Source organism: Pithys albifrons, chromosome 8 (genome assembly GCF_047495875.1).
Source record: "Pithys albifrons albifrons isolate INPA30051 chromosome 8, PitAlb_v1, whole genome shotgun sequence".
NCBI lineage: Eukaryota > Metazoa > Chordata > Aves > Passeriformes > Thamnophilidae > Pithys > Pithys albifrons.
Genome location: NC_092465.1, coordinates 39,474,596 through 39,488,664, shown reverse-complemented (window position 1 = coordinate 39,488,664; position 14,069 = coordinate 39,474,596). Strand labels below are relative to the sequence as shown.

General features: G+C 49.7%; 1 protein-coding gene across 9 annotated transcripts in view; it reads right to left on the bottom strand.

Moving 5' to 3' along the window:
* Positions 1-4,310: 4,310 nt before the first annotated feature.
* Positions 4,311-14,069, bottom strand: part of PCNT (pericentrin) — a 97,676-nt gene continuing 87,917 nt past the window's right edge. For 8 of the 9 annotated variants that reach the window (XM_071562841.1, XM_071562842.1, XM_071562848.1 and 5 more), the window contains 5 exons: positions 13,391-13,629; positions 12,368-12,456; positions 11,158-11,317; positions 7,405-7,532; positions 4,311-4,688 (listed from right to left, as the gene is read on the bottom strand). In XM_071562841.1, coding sequence (XP_071418942.1) covers positions 4,645-4,688; positions 7,405-7,532; positions 11,158-11,317; positions 12,368-12,456; positions 13,391-13,629 — 660 coding nt within the window. In that variant the 3' untranslated portion in view covers positions 4,311-4,644. Of the gene's footprint in view, positions 4,689-6,393; positions 6,613-7,404; positions 7,533-11,157; positions 11,318-12,367; positions 12,457-13,390; positions 13,630-14,069 lie in introns of all 9 variants that reach the window. The other variant, XM_071562844.1, reaches the window with a different exon arrangement.

The following is a 14,069-nucleotide window of genomic DNA, read 5'->3' as shown; positions in this document are numbered from 1 at the left end:
GGGAAGGGAAGGGAAGGGAAGGGAAGGGAAGGGAAGGGAAGGGAAGGGAAGGGAAGGGAAGGGAAGGGAAGGGAAGGGAAGGGAAGGTGCGGGAAGGGAAGGTGAGGGAAGGGAAGGTGAGGGAAGGGAAGGGAAGGGAAGGGAAGGGAAGGGAAGGGAAGGGAAGGGAAGGGAAGGGAAGGTGCGGGAAGGGAAGGGAAGGGAAGGGAAGGGAAGGGAAGGGAAGGGAAGGGAAGGGAAGGGAAGGGAAGGGAAGGGAAGGTAAGGTGCGGGAAGGGAAGGGAAGGTGCGGGAAGGTGCGGGAAGGTGCGGGAAGGTGCGGGAAGGGAAGGGAAGGGAAGGGAAGGGAAGGGAAGGGAAGGGAAGGGAAGGGAAGGGAAGGGAAGGGAAGGGAAGGTGCAGGAAGGGAAGTGAAGGGAAGGGAAGGGAAGGAAAGGGAAGGGAAGGGAAGGGAAGGAAAGGGAAGGTGCGGGAAGGGAAGGGAAGGTGCGGGAAGGGAAGGTGCGGGAAGGGAAGGTGCGGGAAGGGAAGGGAAGGGAAGGGAAGGGAAGGGAAGGGAAGGGAAGGGAAGGGAAGGGAAGGGAAGGGAAGGGAAGGGAAGGGAAGGGAAGGGAAGGGAAGGGAAGTTGCGGGAAGGTGCGGGAAGGGAAGGGAAGGTGCGGGAAGGGAAGGGAAGGGAAGGGAAGGTGCGGGAAGGGAAGGTGCGGGAAGGTGCGGGAAGGTGCGGGAAGGTGCGGGAAGGTGCGGGAAGGTGCGGGAAGGGAAGGGAAGGGAAGGGAAGGGAAGGGAAGGGAAGGGAAGGGAAGGTGCGGGAAGGGAAGGGAAGGTGCGGGAAGGGAAGGGAAGGTGCGGGAAGGGAAGGGAAGGTGCGGGAAGGTGCGGGAAGGGAAGGTGCGGGAAGGGAAGGGAAGGTGCGGGAAGGGAAGGGAAGGTGCGGGAAGGGAAGGTGCGGGAAGGTGCGGGAAGGGAAGGTGCGGGAAGGGAAGGTGCGGGAAGGGAAGGTGCGGGAAGGGAAGGTGCGGGAAGGGAAGGGAAGGGAAGGGAAGGGAAGGGAAGGGAAGGGAAGGGAAGGGAAGGGAAGGGAAGGGAAGGGAAGGGAAGGGAAGGGAAGGGAAGGGAAGGGAAGGGAAGGGAAGGTGCGGGAAGGGAAGGTGCGGGAAGGGAAGGGAAGGTGCGGGAAGGGAAGGGAAGGTGCGGGAAGGGAAGGGAAGGGAAGGGAAGGGAAGGGAAGGGAAGGGAAGGGAAGGGAAGGGAAGGGAAGGGAAGGGAAGGGAAGGGAAGGGAAGGGAAGGGAAGGGAAGGGAAGGGAAGGTGCGGGAAGGGAAGGTGCGGGAAGGTGCGGGAAGGGAAGGTGCGGGAAGGGAAGGTGCGGGAAGGGAAGGTGCGGGAAGGGAAGGGAAGGGAAGGCAAGGTGCGGGAAGGGAAGGGAAGGTGCGGGAAGGTGCGGGAAGGGAAGGTGCGGGAAGGTGCGGGAAGGGAAGGTGCGGGAAGGGAAGGGAAGGTGCGGGAAGGGAAGGGAAGGGAAGGGAAGGGAAGGGAAGGGAAGGGAAGGGAAGGGAAGGGAAGGGAAGGTGCGGGAAGGGAAGGGAAGGGAAGGTGCGGGAAGGGAAGGGAAGGGAAGGGAAGGGAAGGGAAGGGAAGGTGCGGGAAGGGAAGGGAAGGTGCGGGAAGGGAAGGGAAGGGAAGGGAAGGGAAGGGAAGGGAAGGGAAGGGAAGGGAAGGGAAGGGAAGGGAAGGGAAGGGAAGGGAAGGGAAGGGAAGGGAAGGGAAGGGAAGGGAAGGGAAGGGAAGGGAAGGGAAGGGAAGGTGCGGGAAGGGAAGGTGCGGGAAGGGAAGGGAAGGTGCGGGAAGGGAAGGGAAGGTGCGGGAAGGGAAGGTGCGGGAAGGTGCGGGAAGGGAAGGTGCGGGAAGGGAAGGGAAGGGAAGGTGCGGGAAGGGAAGGTGCGGGAAGGTGCGGGAAGGGAAGGTGCGGGAAGGTGCGGGAAGGGAAGGTGCGGGAAGGGAAGGGAAGGGAAGGGAAGGGAAGGGAAGGGAAGGGAAGGGAAGGGAAGGGAAGGGAAGGGAAGGGAAGGGAAGGGAAGGGAAGGGAAGGGAAGGTGCGGGAAGGGAAGGGAAGGGAAGGGAAGGGAAGGGAAGGGAAGGGAAGGGAAGGGAAGGGAAGGGAAGGGAAGGGAAGGGAAGGTGCGGGAAGGGAAGGTGCGGGAAGGGAAGGTGCGGGAAGGTGCGGGAAGGGAAGGTGCGGGAAGGGAAGGTGCGGGAAGGGAAGGTGCGGGAAGGGAAGGGAAGGGAAGGCAAGGTGCGGGAAGGGAAGGGAAGGTGCGGGAAGGTGCGGGAAGGGAAGGTGCGGGAAGGTGCGGGAAGGGAAGGTGCGGGAAGGGAAGGGAAGGTGCGGGAAGGTGCGGGAAGGTGCGGGAAGGGAAGGGAAGGGAAGGGAAGGGAAGGGAAGGGAAGGGAAGGGAAGGGAAGGGAAGGGAAGGGAAGGGAAGGGAAGGGAAGGGAAGGGAAGGGAAGGGAAGGGAAGGGAAGGGAAGGGAAGGGAAGGGAAGGGAAGGTGCGGGAAGGGAAGGTGCGGGAAGGTGCGGGAAGGGAAGGGAAGGAAAGGGAAGGGAAGGGAAGGGAAGGAAAGGGAAGGGAAGGGAAGGGAAGGTGCGGGAAGGGAAGGTGCGGGAAGGGAAGGGAAGGGAAGGGAAGGGAAGGGAAGGGAAGGGAAGGGAAGAAGGAAAAGGGAGGGAGGAAAGAAAAGGGAGAGAGGGAGGAAAGGAGGAAGGGGGAAAGAAGGAGGGAAGGAAGGAGGGAAGGAAGGAAAGGAGGAAGGGAGAAAGAAAGGAATGAGAAAGGAGGGAGGGAGAGAAGAAAGGGAAGGAAGGGAGAGAGGGAGGAGAAGGAAAGAAGAAAGAAGGAAAAAAAGGAATAAATGGATGAATGAATGTGTCTTTCCTAAAGCCAACCACCTCTCAAAAGGCACTAGAGACCAACAAGAAACATTCCTGCAGCTTCCCAAAGACTCAGGCAAAGGCAAATCCAGGACCTTGCCAGGCATCCTGACCGCTAGGACTGCTCTGCCAGGAAGAATAACTTCCCTGGAAACCAGAAAATAGGGGAGAAATCCGGGCAGAGGTTTTCTTCCAACTACTGCCTCTGTCCCAAACAGCTGCCCCGTTTGGGGGGATTGGGTTCATGCTCGTGTCACACACAGGGATTTGATTTCTCTGCTCATATTCCTGAGGGCAGCACATCCCAGGACTGCCCTTCCAAGGACACAGACACTGGGAAAGCCACACTGCTTCAAACCACCCCAAAGCTGGGCAGGAACTTGTAGACTGATTAAAAACTGTGCCCATGCAAAGCCAAATTCCCTTGAGACAGAACTGATCCCTACAATGTGCCAACTGCCCTTAAAAAAGTAGTTTTTCACATCCAGATTTTAAAACCAGTCCTTAATTTGGATTTGCAGGCCCCTCTACCTTCAATCCTCTATTTCTACCCTCTTTTTGTTCCAGAGAACTAATTTGGTGATCAACCTGACTGATAAATAAGGGCTTACCAAGCCCAATATTGGATAAAAGCAATTATATAAGTAATAAAAGCAGTTAAATAAGTAATAAAACAATCTTGAATGAATGCCAGTAGATAATTGTCAATACCCTTTAGAGGAAAATCTTTTAAGAGAGTGCAGCAGAATAATCTGCCTCCAGAAGAGATTTTTCTGATGCTTCAAAGTTAAACACCACATCTGCTTCAAAGGTAGAGATTTCACGTTTCCAGGGGTTTAAAATACTTTTGGTATTAAAATTCTGCCTATACTGTCTCTCAAAAAACATGGAAATATTACAGAAAGAAGTCTTACTCAGCATAGTGTTTGGAATCTCTCTCATTTTTGCAGTGAGAAATGGGTGTACCACCAGAATGCCTCTTTCCTCTTCTCTGACCACCAATTTCTTACAGATTGGGAACTGCCCCAGGAGTTTCACTTACCTTAGAGGGAAAGAGAGTTCAGAGGTTTTGTGTGGTATGTTTGCCAAAAATGCAGAGAGTTTAACAGAAGTTATGAGAGTTCTGAACTAGAAAAATGAAGCTAAAAGTGTCCAGGGAAAATAGGACAGACTGATAGAGGGAGAACTTATTTACTGTAAAAGCAGAAGAGCAAACCCAAAATTTACAGAAGGCTACAGGTGTCTTTGATATTTGTGATAGTACTTCAGCTGTTCCTTTAGTCAGAATGATCCTACAGAAATGTTAAAACCTGAACAATTTTAGGAGCAACAAAAGAAGTAAATAGGTAATGTGAAAATAACACCACAATGTAAGAATTCACTAATAAAATGCCATTTTAATAACTTTTTTTACAAGGAATCCACCTATACACTCTAGAAAAATAAACACTTTGTGCAGCTTACAATGCAGTGATGCAGTCACACTTCAGCCTTTAGAATAATTTCACATGAGAATGTAAAACATCCTTCTTGGAGAAAAGTAAGTCCCTCTTTAAGTACTAAATATAACAAAAATAGTCATATAAAAACATGCTGTAAAAGCACTGCCCTTTAATTCAGTTGCACAGGACAGTGATTGCAAGTGGCACTGTCAGGAAGGAGCAGCAGGAAGGAAGGAGTGACTTGCAGGACAGATTTTGTAGCATGCCCATCACTTTTTCATGTTTCTCTGACGAGGTGAGCCTGGAGCTTGTCCTAAATTTAGAAAAATCCAAAGGAATATTAGAGAACTGCTGGTGTTATAGAGCAACAGGGTGCAGTTACCAGCATGTCATTTCCTCAACACGTTTCATAGGAGCTACACTGAGACCAATTCCCATTTCCAAGAGTCACTCAGGAGCAATCCCAAACAGGATTTCAATTCCCATTTCCATGAGCCACTCAGGAACAACCTGAAACAGGATTTCAATTCCCAATCCCAAACAGGATTTCAATTCCCATTTCCATGAGCCACTCAGGAACAACCTGAAACAGGATTTCAATTCCCAATCCCAAACAGGATTTCAATTCCCATTTCCATGAGCCACTCAGGAGCAATCCCAAACAGGATTTCAATTCCCATTTCCAGGAGCCACTCAGGAGCAACCTGAAACAGGATTTCAATTCCCATTTCCAGGAGCCACTCAGGAGCAATCCCAAACAGGATTTCAATTCCCATTTCCATGAGTCACTCAGGAACAATCTGAAACAGGATTTCAATTCCCATTTCCAGGAGCCACTCAGGAACAACCTGAAACAGGATTTCAATTCCCAATCCCAAACAGGATTTCAATTCCCATTTCCAGGAGCCACTCAGGAGCAACCTGAAACAGGATTTCAATTCCCAATCCCAAACAGGATTTCAATTCCCATTTCCAGGAGCCACTCAGGAGCAATCCCAAACAGGATTTTAAAGCTTACACATCAGCCAAAGCAAATCTTTGTACACTGGTCCCAGTGCTCCATCACAGCCCTATTTTATCCAGTGACAGCCTGACTTTTTGCCACTCATGTGGTGATTCCACTGCCCCTGAATAATGTCCTAAAGTTCATTAGAAACTGGGCAATAATTTGGCTCATAGCACTGTTCTGAAGGTTGCAAAGTCACCCTGTAATGCCTGATATCACCATTCTGGTAACATGGAAATGACAGAAATTATGTGCACTTTCCACAGAATTTCCACTCGTGGTGTCTCAGTTGGGGAATAACTTACTCCACACTTAAAATGGAGCAAAATACCTTCTTCTATAAAGGTTTCAAGTGTAAAATTTATTTATCTCTCTGCCATACAGCTGCATTATTTGTGGAAAAAGAACCAACCCCCACAAAGTCATGGTAATGAAATTTCTAGGTAAAGTCCTGCTGAGAATAATGTCCAAGTTCCCAAATTGTTCCCATGGAATTGCCCAGAGAGTGTGTGGACTCCCCATCCCTGGAAGTGCCCCAGGCCAGGTTGGATGGGGCTTGGAGCAACCTGGGACAGTGGGAGGTGTCCCTGCCCATGGCAGGGGGTGAGATGGGATGAGTTTTAAGGTCTCCTCAGATTCCAACACCCTAAAGGGGCTCCAGGAGGGCTGGAGGAGGACGTGGGACAAGGATGGAATGACAGGACAAGGGAATGGCTTCCCAAGTACAGAGGGTTAGATGGGATATTGGGAAGGAATTCCTGGCTGGGGGGGTGGGGAAGGGCTGGGATGGAATTCCCAGAGAAGCTGTGGCTGCCCCATCCCTGGAAGTGTCCAAGGCCAGGCTGGACGGGACTTGGAACACCCTGGGCTGGTGAAAGGTGTCCCTGCCCATGGCAGGGGGTGGAACAAGATGAGCTTTAAGGTCCCTTCCCACCCACCCCATTCTATATGGATGTGTCACTGCACCTGTTGACTCTGGTGATATATTTGGGCAAAGGTAAAGGACACTTACCAGAGGCAGGTGAACCTGGGAAGCAGCAGGTGCTGAGGGTTGTGGGAAACAGCAGGTGCTGATGGTTGTGGGAAGCAGCAGGTGCTGATGGTTTTGCTCAGGCAAAGGAAAATGTAAGGTGTGTATGTGCAGTGTGGGAAGGAATTCAAACCCACCCCAGTCCCCTCAGTGCCACAGCCAAAGATCCACCTGGTCACCTTTCCAGCTTCTGCCTGCAGTCTAGAAATGAGGAGGAAGTGCTTTAAATAGCAAAGCTAAGGGCTGCTACAGTCCTTTGTGTGCTCTTTGATCAAGCTCAGAACTAGATGGCTGCATTTACCAGCCTCCAGATCTGGTTTTTTAATCTGTTATGGGACATAAGGAAGTGGTAAATGAGGGAAGCACTGCAGTTAGTGCTGCACAGAAAGCCCTGCTCAGCAATTACAATGGCTCTCTTTGAATTTAAAGCAAATTAACCCCATATTAAGCTCCATTTAAACAGCAACACTGGCTTATTTAGACTTGGAAAGAGGAGCAGGGAGTTAGCAGGCACTCAGCAATAGGACAAGGGGGCACAGGCTCAAGCTCTGCCAGGGGAAATTTAAGGTGGAGAGCAGAAAGAAATTCTTTGCAGAGAGAGTGCTCAGGCATTGGAATGGGCTGCCCAGAGAGGGGGTGGATTCCCCATCCCTGGAGGTTTTTCAACTGAGCTTGGCCGTGGCACTGAGTGCCATGATCTGGTAAAGGGACTGGAGTTGGACCAAGGGTTGGACTTGATGATCTCGGAGGTCTTTTCCAACCCAATTGATTCGATGATTCTCAATCACATCTGAAGAACGTATTTTGAGAAATGCCACACGACTAGTTTTAGATATGATTCACTAAAAGGTTTCCTTTCAGAGACTTCTTTAGTTGTGTTCCCCCCGATAATTGTAATTCTTCCCTAAAATGATGCTCTTTAAGGGCAGTATGTACAAAGAACCTTCAAGAAGCAATTCTGGGAGCTGTGAGGGGTGAGCACGTGGTTCTCACCTGGTTGCATCCCCCACAGTCTCTGCTGGATGAGCTCCAAGCGATGGATGTACTCTGTGAGGGACCGTTCAGGATCGGGAGGGGGCAGAGGTGACTTCTCTGGTGCTGAACTTGGGGACTGATGCAATCTGAAAAGGAAAACAAATTATTTTCTTCTGCTCATGCTTTACTTTCAAATACATACAGTGGAGTTACATTTGTACAGGCAGGAATTCTGGGCAAAGAAAACTGGAATAACACCAAACACCACAACCAAAATGTTATGTATACAACAAATGTTACATACAACAATAGAGACTGGGCAGCTCTGTATACAGGGGAGGCAAAAAAAAGGATGTTTGGGTAAAAGCTGCAGTTTCTCTGAATCTTTCTCTTCTGATCTACAACACAAAGGCCCTTGGGTAAGAGAGATGGAGCCAGAGGTGAGTTCCAATGGCCAAGTGAGACAAGACCTTGTGAACAGAAGGGCTGAGGAGCTGCATATCCAGGTGTGCACACTCCTGTTGAGCAGGGAAAATACAGTCTTGAAGGCCAAGGCTGAAAAAGGGGCCCCTTCAAATAGGTCTTCCTTCTGGGCATTAACAACAAATTCTAAGTATTAGCAGAGATAAGGGACACTCTATGGAAACGCACTGCTATTTGTGGTTTGGATTTATTCCTTTTCCTTGCACCCTTACATGAGCAGCAGGTTGTTCCCAGCCATCCCTTCCTTAGAATCACAGAATGGATTGGGTTGGAAAAGACCTCCGAGATCATCAAGTCCAACCCTTGGGCCAACTCCAGTCCCTTTACCAGATCATGGCACTCAGTGCCACGGCCAAGCTCAGTTGAAAAACATCCAGGGATGGGGAATCCACCTCCTCTCTGGGCAGCCCATTCCAATGCCTGAGCACTCTCTCTGCAAATAAGTTTTTTCTGATCTCCAACGTCAATTTCCCCTGGCAGAGCTTGAGCCCATCGTGTCCCCTTGTCTTATTGCTGAGTGCTTGGGAGAAGAGACCAACTCTCACCTGGTCAGAACTTCCCTTCAGGCAGTTCTAGACAGTGCTGAGGTCACCTCTGAGCCTCCTCTTCTCCAGGCTGAACACCCCCAGCTCCCTCAGCCTCTCCCCACAGCACTTGTGCTCCAGTCCCTTCTCCAGCCTCGTTGCTCTTCTCTGGCCCCACTCCAGCCCCTCAAGCTCTTGCCTCAACTGAGGGGCCCAGAACTGAACACAACACTCAAGGTGTGGCCTCCCCAAGGCAGAGTCCAGGGGAAGGGTCACTGCCCTGGGCCTGCTGGCCACGCTAGTTTGGATCCAGGCCAGGATCCCCTTGGCCTTCTTGGCCACCTGGGCACACTGGTGGCTCCTGTTGAGCTTCCTGTCCCTCAGTCCCCCCAGGTCCCTTTCTGCCTGGCTGCTCTCCAGCCACTCTGTGCCCAGCCTGGAGCGCTGCAGGGGGTTGGGGTGGCCAAAGGGCAGGACCTGCACTTGGCCTTGTTGAACTCCATCCCATTGCAATCAGCCCATCTCTCCAGTCTCTCCAGATCCCTCTGCAGAGCCCTCCTGCCTTCCAGCAGGTCAACACTCTCCCCGAACTTGGTGTGATACAGCTTTGCCAGGACACAGGAGCAGCAACAGTCATTGTTTAGCCTACCTTGAATCCACATCACCCCAAACCAGCACTAACCCAGTCATAGAGCATCAGTCAGGGCTGCTCTTATTAATATCCTGTTACATACCACACTGATGACTTGTCTTGTCAGGGCTGTCAGACCCAGACACGTGTCATGACAGAGGAACAGGGTGGAGTAGAATTTAAGTCTTTTGGGAAATGCCTGCAGGTCTAGAACTCTCCAACATGTTTTGCTAAAATTCCATGCAAACCAGAACATCACCTGGCTGTCAGGACAGGCACTGTCTGTCCCCCAAAACAACACCTACATTAATCTGGAGCACCTCCATCTTTGCATATCCCTAGATCTCCACAGCTACTTCCTTGCTGCTTTTTTTTTTTTTAATTTTGAAGAAAATTCTTGCCTGCTTGTAGAAGATTCTCATTTAGTCAGGAGGTTAAGAACCAAAGAACACATCCCAAGCTGATGGGACTGAGACCAGCTACCTTCCTGCAAAGGCAACAAGAATTACCCATTAAAGCAGACTGTGAATTCTGTACTCTCTCCAAATTTAATTAGGGAACACCACTAGGAATGTTCTCAGTCCAAGAACATCAGACATGATGCTTAAAGCAGACAAGAAGTCTTATTGTCCTGTACCATCTTGAAAGAAATAAAAACATTTACTAGATCTGGGAAAACAAATTCCTCTTTTGTTCATGCTCCTCCTCAACAAGTGGTTCCATATTTATGTGTCAAAGGTTCAAACAAAGAAAGGGGTGGGGAGGAGGATCCTTCAGGGAATTTTTCTCTCTCTACCAACACAAAGGTTTTGGGAGTTGGAGTGCCAGGACTGAGAAAAAAGGAGAGGTTGATGACTCCAGATTCCAACTCAATGGTGGGGCCAAAAAATGGACCCCCAGCACCTGGGAGGGGCAGAGGCTTTTCCTGGGTGCTGCTTTACTTCCTTTTGGGGAAAGGCCACTGTTTGCTAAGCTGGGGAGAGCTCCTTCTGGCTCTGCTCTTCACCTTCCCCCTCCATCTCTGGGCACCCTGAACTTCAGAGAGAGAGAGGAGAGGGAGGAGGGTCACAGCTGCTTTTCCTGGGGACACACTGCAGACCTTTTTCCTGGGGACTGACTTCAACTGCAAGGAGATTCCTGGGAATTACCGCCACTCCTCAACTCCCAGCGTTTCCTTCTTTGGAACAAAGGACCAGGAGAGAGAGAGAGAGAGAGTGAGTCTGCTCTTCCCCCACAGGAAAGGCTCCATCCTGCACCACGTGGGTCACACACCCCTCCTTGTCTCTGCCTTGCTGGGAAAAGACTGAGAATTCACCATGCAGCCAGCCCAGGTGTGACACTGACACTGCCCATAAATACAACTGCACCAGGAGGAACCTACGCTTTTCAGGGGTTGTTCTTTTGGTGCTGGGGCAGTAGTTTGAGCTGGTCTGTTTATAGTTCTGTCTGTCTGTCTATCTATCTATCTATCTACCTATCTATCTATCTATCTATCTATCTATCTATCTATCTATCTATCCATCCATCCACATATCCATCCATCCATCCATCCATCCATCCATCCATCCATCCATCCATCCATCCATCCATCCATCCATCCACATATCCATCCATCCATCCATCCATCCACATATCCATCCATCCATCCATCCACATATCCAGCCAGCCAGCCAGCCAGCCAGCCAGCCAGCCAGCCAGCCAGCCAGCCACATATCCATCCATCCATCCATCCATCCATCCATCCATCCATCCATCCATCCATCCATCCATCCATCCACATATCCATCCACTTATCCATCCACATATCCATCCATCCATCCATCCATCCATCCATCCATCCATCCATCCATCCATCCATCCATCCACATATCCATCCAGCCAGCCAGCCAGCCACATATCCATCTATCCATCCTTCCATCCCTCCCTCCATCTATCGTGGTTAAGAACCATTATCCTTCTTATCTACATTTTCTAATAAAGGGTTTTTTTTTTCAATTTAATAAGGAGTGATGTGATTATTGAGAAGGAATCCTCTCCTCTGGTCTTGGTAAACATTTTGGTTTCCCTCAACCTAAGACATTATGGCAGACTGTCAGTGTGGGGACTAAACCCAGGCAGGGGTTGCAGACTGACCTGTTGTGTGAGCGAGGGGAGGGTCGAGGGGAGAGGCTTCCAAATCTCGCAGTGCTGGCTCTGTGGCACAGCCCCATGGCCCTGTCCCGAGTGGGGGGAGAGCTGGTGGGAACAGCTGGAAGCTGCTGCTCCTTCAGAACTTCTGTTCTAGCACCAGGGGCTGTGGTGAATAGGAAAGGGTTAAGAAACATGCACTGGGAACTATTCAGAACAGAGTATCAGAAACACATCCATGAGAAACCCACGAGAATGACAGCAGGATACAGTTAAGTTTGGGGTTAAATGCAGGTAAATACACTTTCTACAGCAAATTGCTTGTTTGTTTAGTATGGGGATTTTTGTTTTGTTTGGTTTAACCAGATTTAACAGAGGATCAATGCTATTTTGTAGTGAGGTTTTAGAATCACAAAATCCCAGACTATTCTGAGTTGGAAGGGACCCACAAGGATCATCGAGTCCAACTCTTAAGTCAATGGCCCACAGAGGGTATTGAACCCATGACTTTGGCATTACAACCAAGTTTGAACCAACTGAGCTCATCTCAGTGATCCAAGTTCAGCCTCTGAGGATTCAAGTGTCATAAGAATCATAGAATAGAATCATAGAATCAATTGGGTTGGAAAAGACCTCTGAGATCATCAAGTCCAACCCTTGGGCCAACTCCAGTCCCTTTACCAGATCATGGCACTCAGTGCCACGGCCAAGCTCAGTTGAAAAACCTCCAGGGATGGGGAATCCACCCTCTCTCTGGGCAGCCCATTCCAATGCCTGAGCACTCTCTCTGCAAACAAGTTTTTTCTGATATCCAACTAGCACACACAGTGGAAGTTGGTGTTTATTTTAAAATATAAGTATTTCCAGCCACTTAAAAACAGTGAAAATTATATAGTATCAGGTAGTGCAAAATGCACTATTTCATCTGAATTTTGTTTCGTGTTGAAAAGGCCCAAGTAAGGGAATATTAATTAAGGGAGACAGTTCCACAGCACTGGGTGCTGCATTCAGGTATTTGTTGAAATTCTTACAAGGACATCTGTAAGTAACTCAAAGAAACAGCCAAGTGTTCCTCAAGTAACTCAGTCCTTCCTGACCTGCATCGGCCCATCTCTCTGTCTGCTCCACAGATGGACAGTGGCACAATTAACAGATTTTGCCACTTTTAAATGAATCACATCACTAAAGACAATAATGTGCTTGTTCAAACACGTACCTGTGTTACCTCCCACACTGTGAGAAATGGTTTCACCCTGCGTGCTCTTCCTGCCGACTTTGTTCCACTTTTTCACCAAAAACTTTAACCTTAGTAAGGAAACAAATTTGCACAAGCATTAAAAATAAAATAAAACACGTTGATTTTTAATATTAAGTTATTTGTTGGTATAGAACATGCTAAACAACATAAGTAACAACCACTGTGGGAATAAAGGGAATTCTTCAGCTTCAGTCTTTGGAATGCTGGCCTATCCCATTTAGACAAGGAACTTGCTTAGGACTAACCACCTATTAGATTTAAAACTCCTTTTTCTTCATTCAATTAAAAACCATTAGGAGATGGCATATTGTCCCACATACAGCTAACAAAACCCATCTGATAGTGTCAGAGCATGACAGAATCATGCCCAAGAAACCACAGGCTACTGAATTCCAGAGAGAACCATTCCTGATATAGACCACATTCTGATCCAAGACAAACTATCCAGGGAGAGCAAGGAGGTGAGCCATGGAAGGACTTCAGTTGGTCATCATGGCTGTCCACTGGTTCCAAAATCCATTGCAGCTGGGTATCTCTAAGGACAGAAGCAGCTTTTCCGTAGAATTATGGAATGGTTTGCTGGAAGGGACCTTAAAGTTCATCTCATTCCAGCCCCCTGCCATGGGCAGTGACACCTTCCACTATCCCAGGTTTCTCCAAGCCCTGTCCAACGTGGCCTGGGACACTTCCAGGGGTGGGACAACCACAGCTTCTCTGCCCAACCTGTACCAGGGCCTCAGCACCCTCACAAGGAAGGGTTTCTCCCCAGTATCCAATCTAAACCTACCCTCTTTCAGCTTAAAGACATTTTTTATACATCTTTAGTTTAGTACAGCTCAAACTCAGCTAACAAGTCACATTAGAACCAGCTCCGGGGATGCCTTTGTTTAACATTAACGCAGGATAAGCCACAAGAACTACCAACTTTAGAAATTTCCCAGGAAACAGCAGGTGTGGGAGGCAGGAAGGGGCTGGCTTTACCTGGAGATGGCAATGATGGCCCTGGCTGCACACCTGAACCTGGTGAAGGGCCGGGACCGAGCGCCCGAGAGCTGGAGGGCCGCGGGCGAGGGGAAGATGCCCATGCGAGCAATGAGAGAAAGGGTGGCCTGCTCACAGTCCTGAAAGCCACCCAGCAGCAGCAAGAGGTATTTCTTCTGATAAACCAGAGCCTTTCTAAAGCTCTCTGCTCGAATATACTTCCTGTATAGTCTCTGTAACTGCAGAAAAGGAAAAAAAATCCCGATTTAGTCACAGTTGCTGTTGCAAAAACCCAACCACAAACAGGTCAAACATCGAGGCAGGGGACTCAAGGGCAGCTGAAACAATTCTGTGCACAGCTGAAAGACACCCAAGTTCAGTGTCAGACTGCCTTAAATCTCCTGAATGTTGTCCTAGTTCAGCAGGTGGGACCAGTTTATCACTGTGTGGATGTGACCAAAGCTGTGGATTCTCCACCCCCCATTCATTGCCCACCAACTGTTCCCAATGGCCCATTGGCAGCAGCTGCCCAGGACACACATGACCACTCAGGCTGGGAGCTGGCTGGGAAAGCCTGGCAGAGGAGACGGGAGAACTCCCCTGCAGGGAGTCCTTGGCACCTCCACACCCACCTGAGGGCTCAGCTCTGCTCATGGGCCAACAACGAGTCCAAAATCCT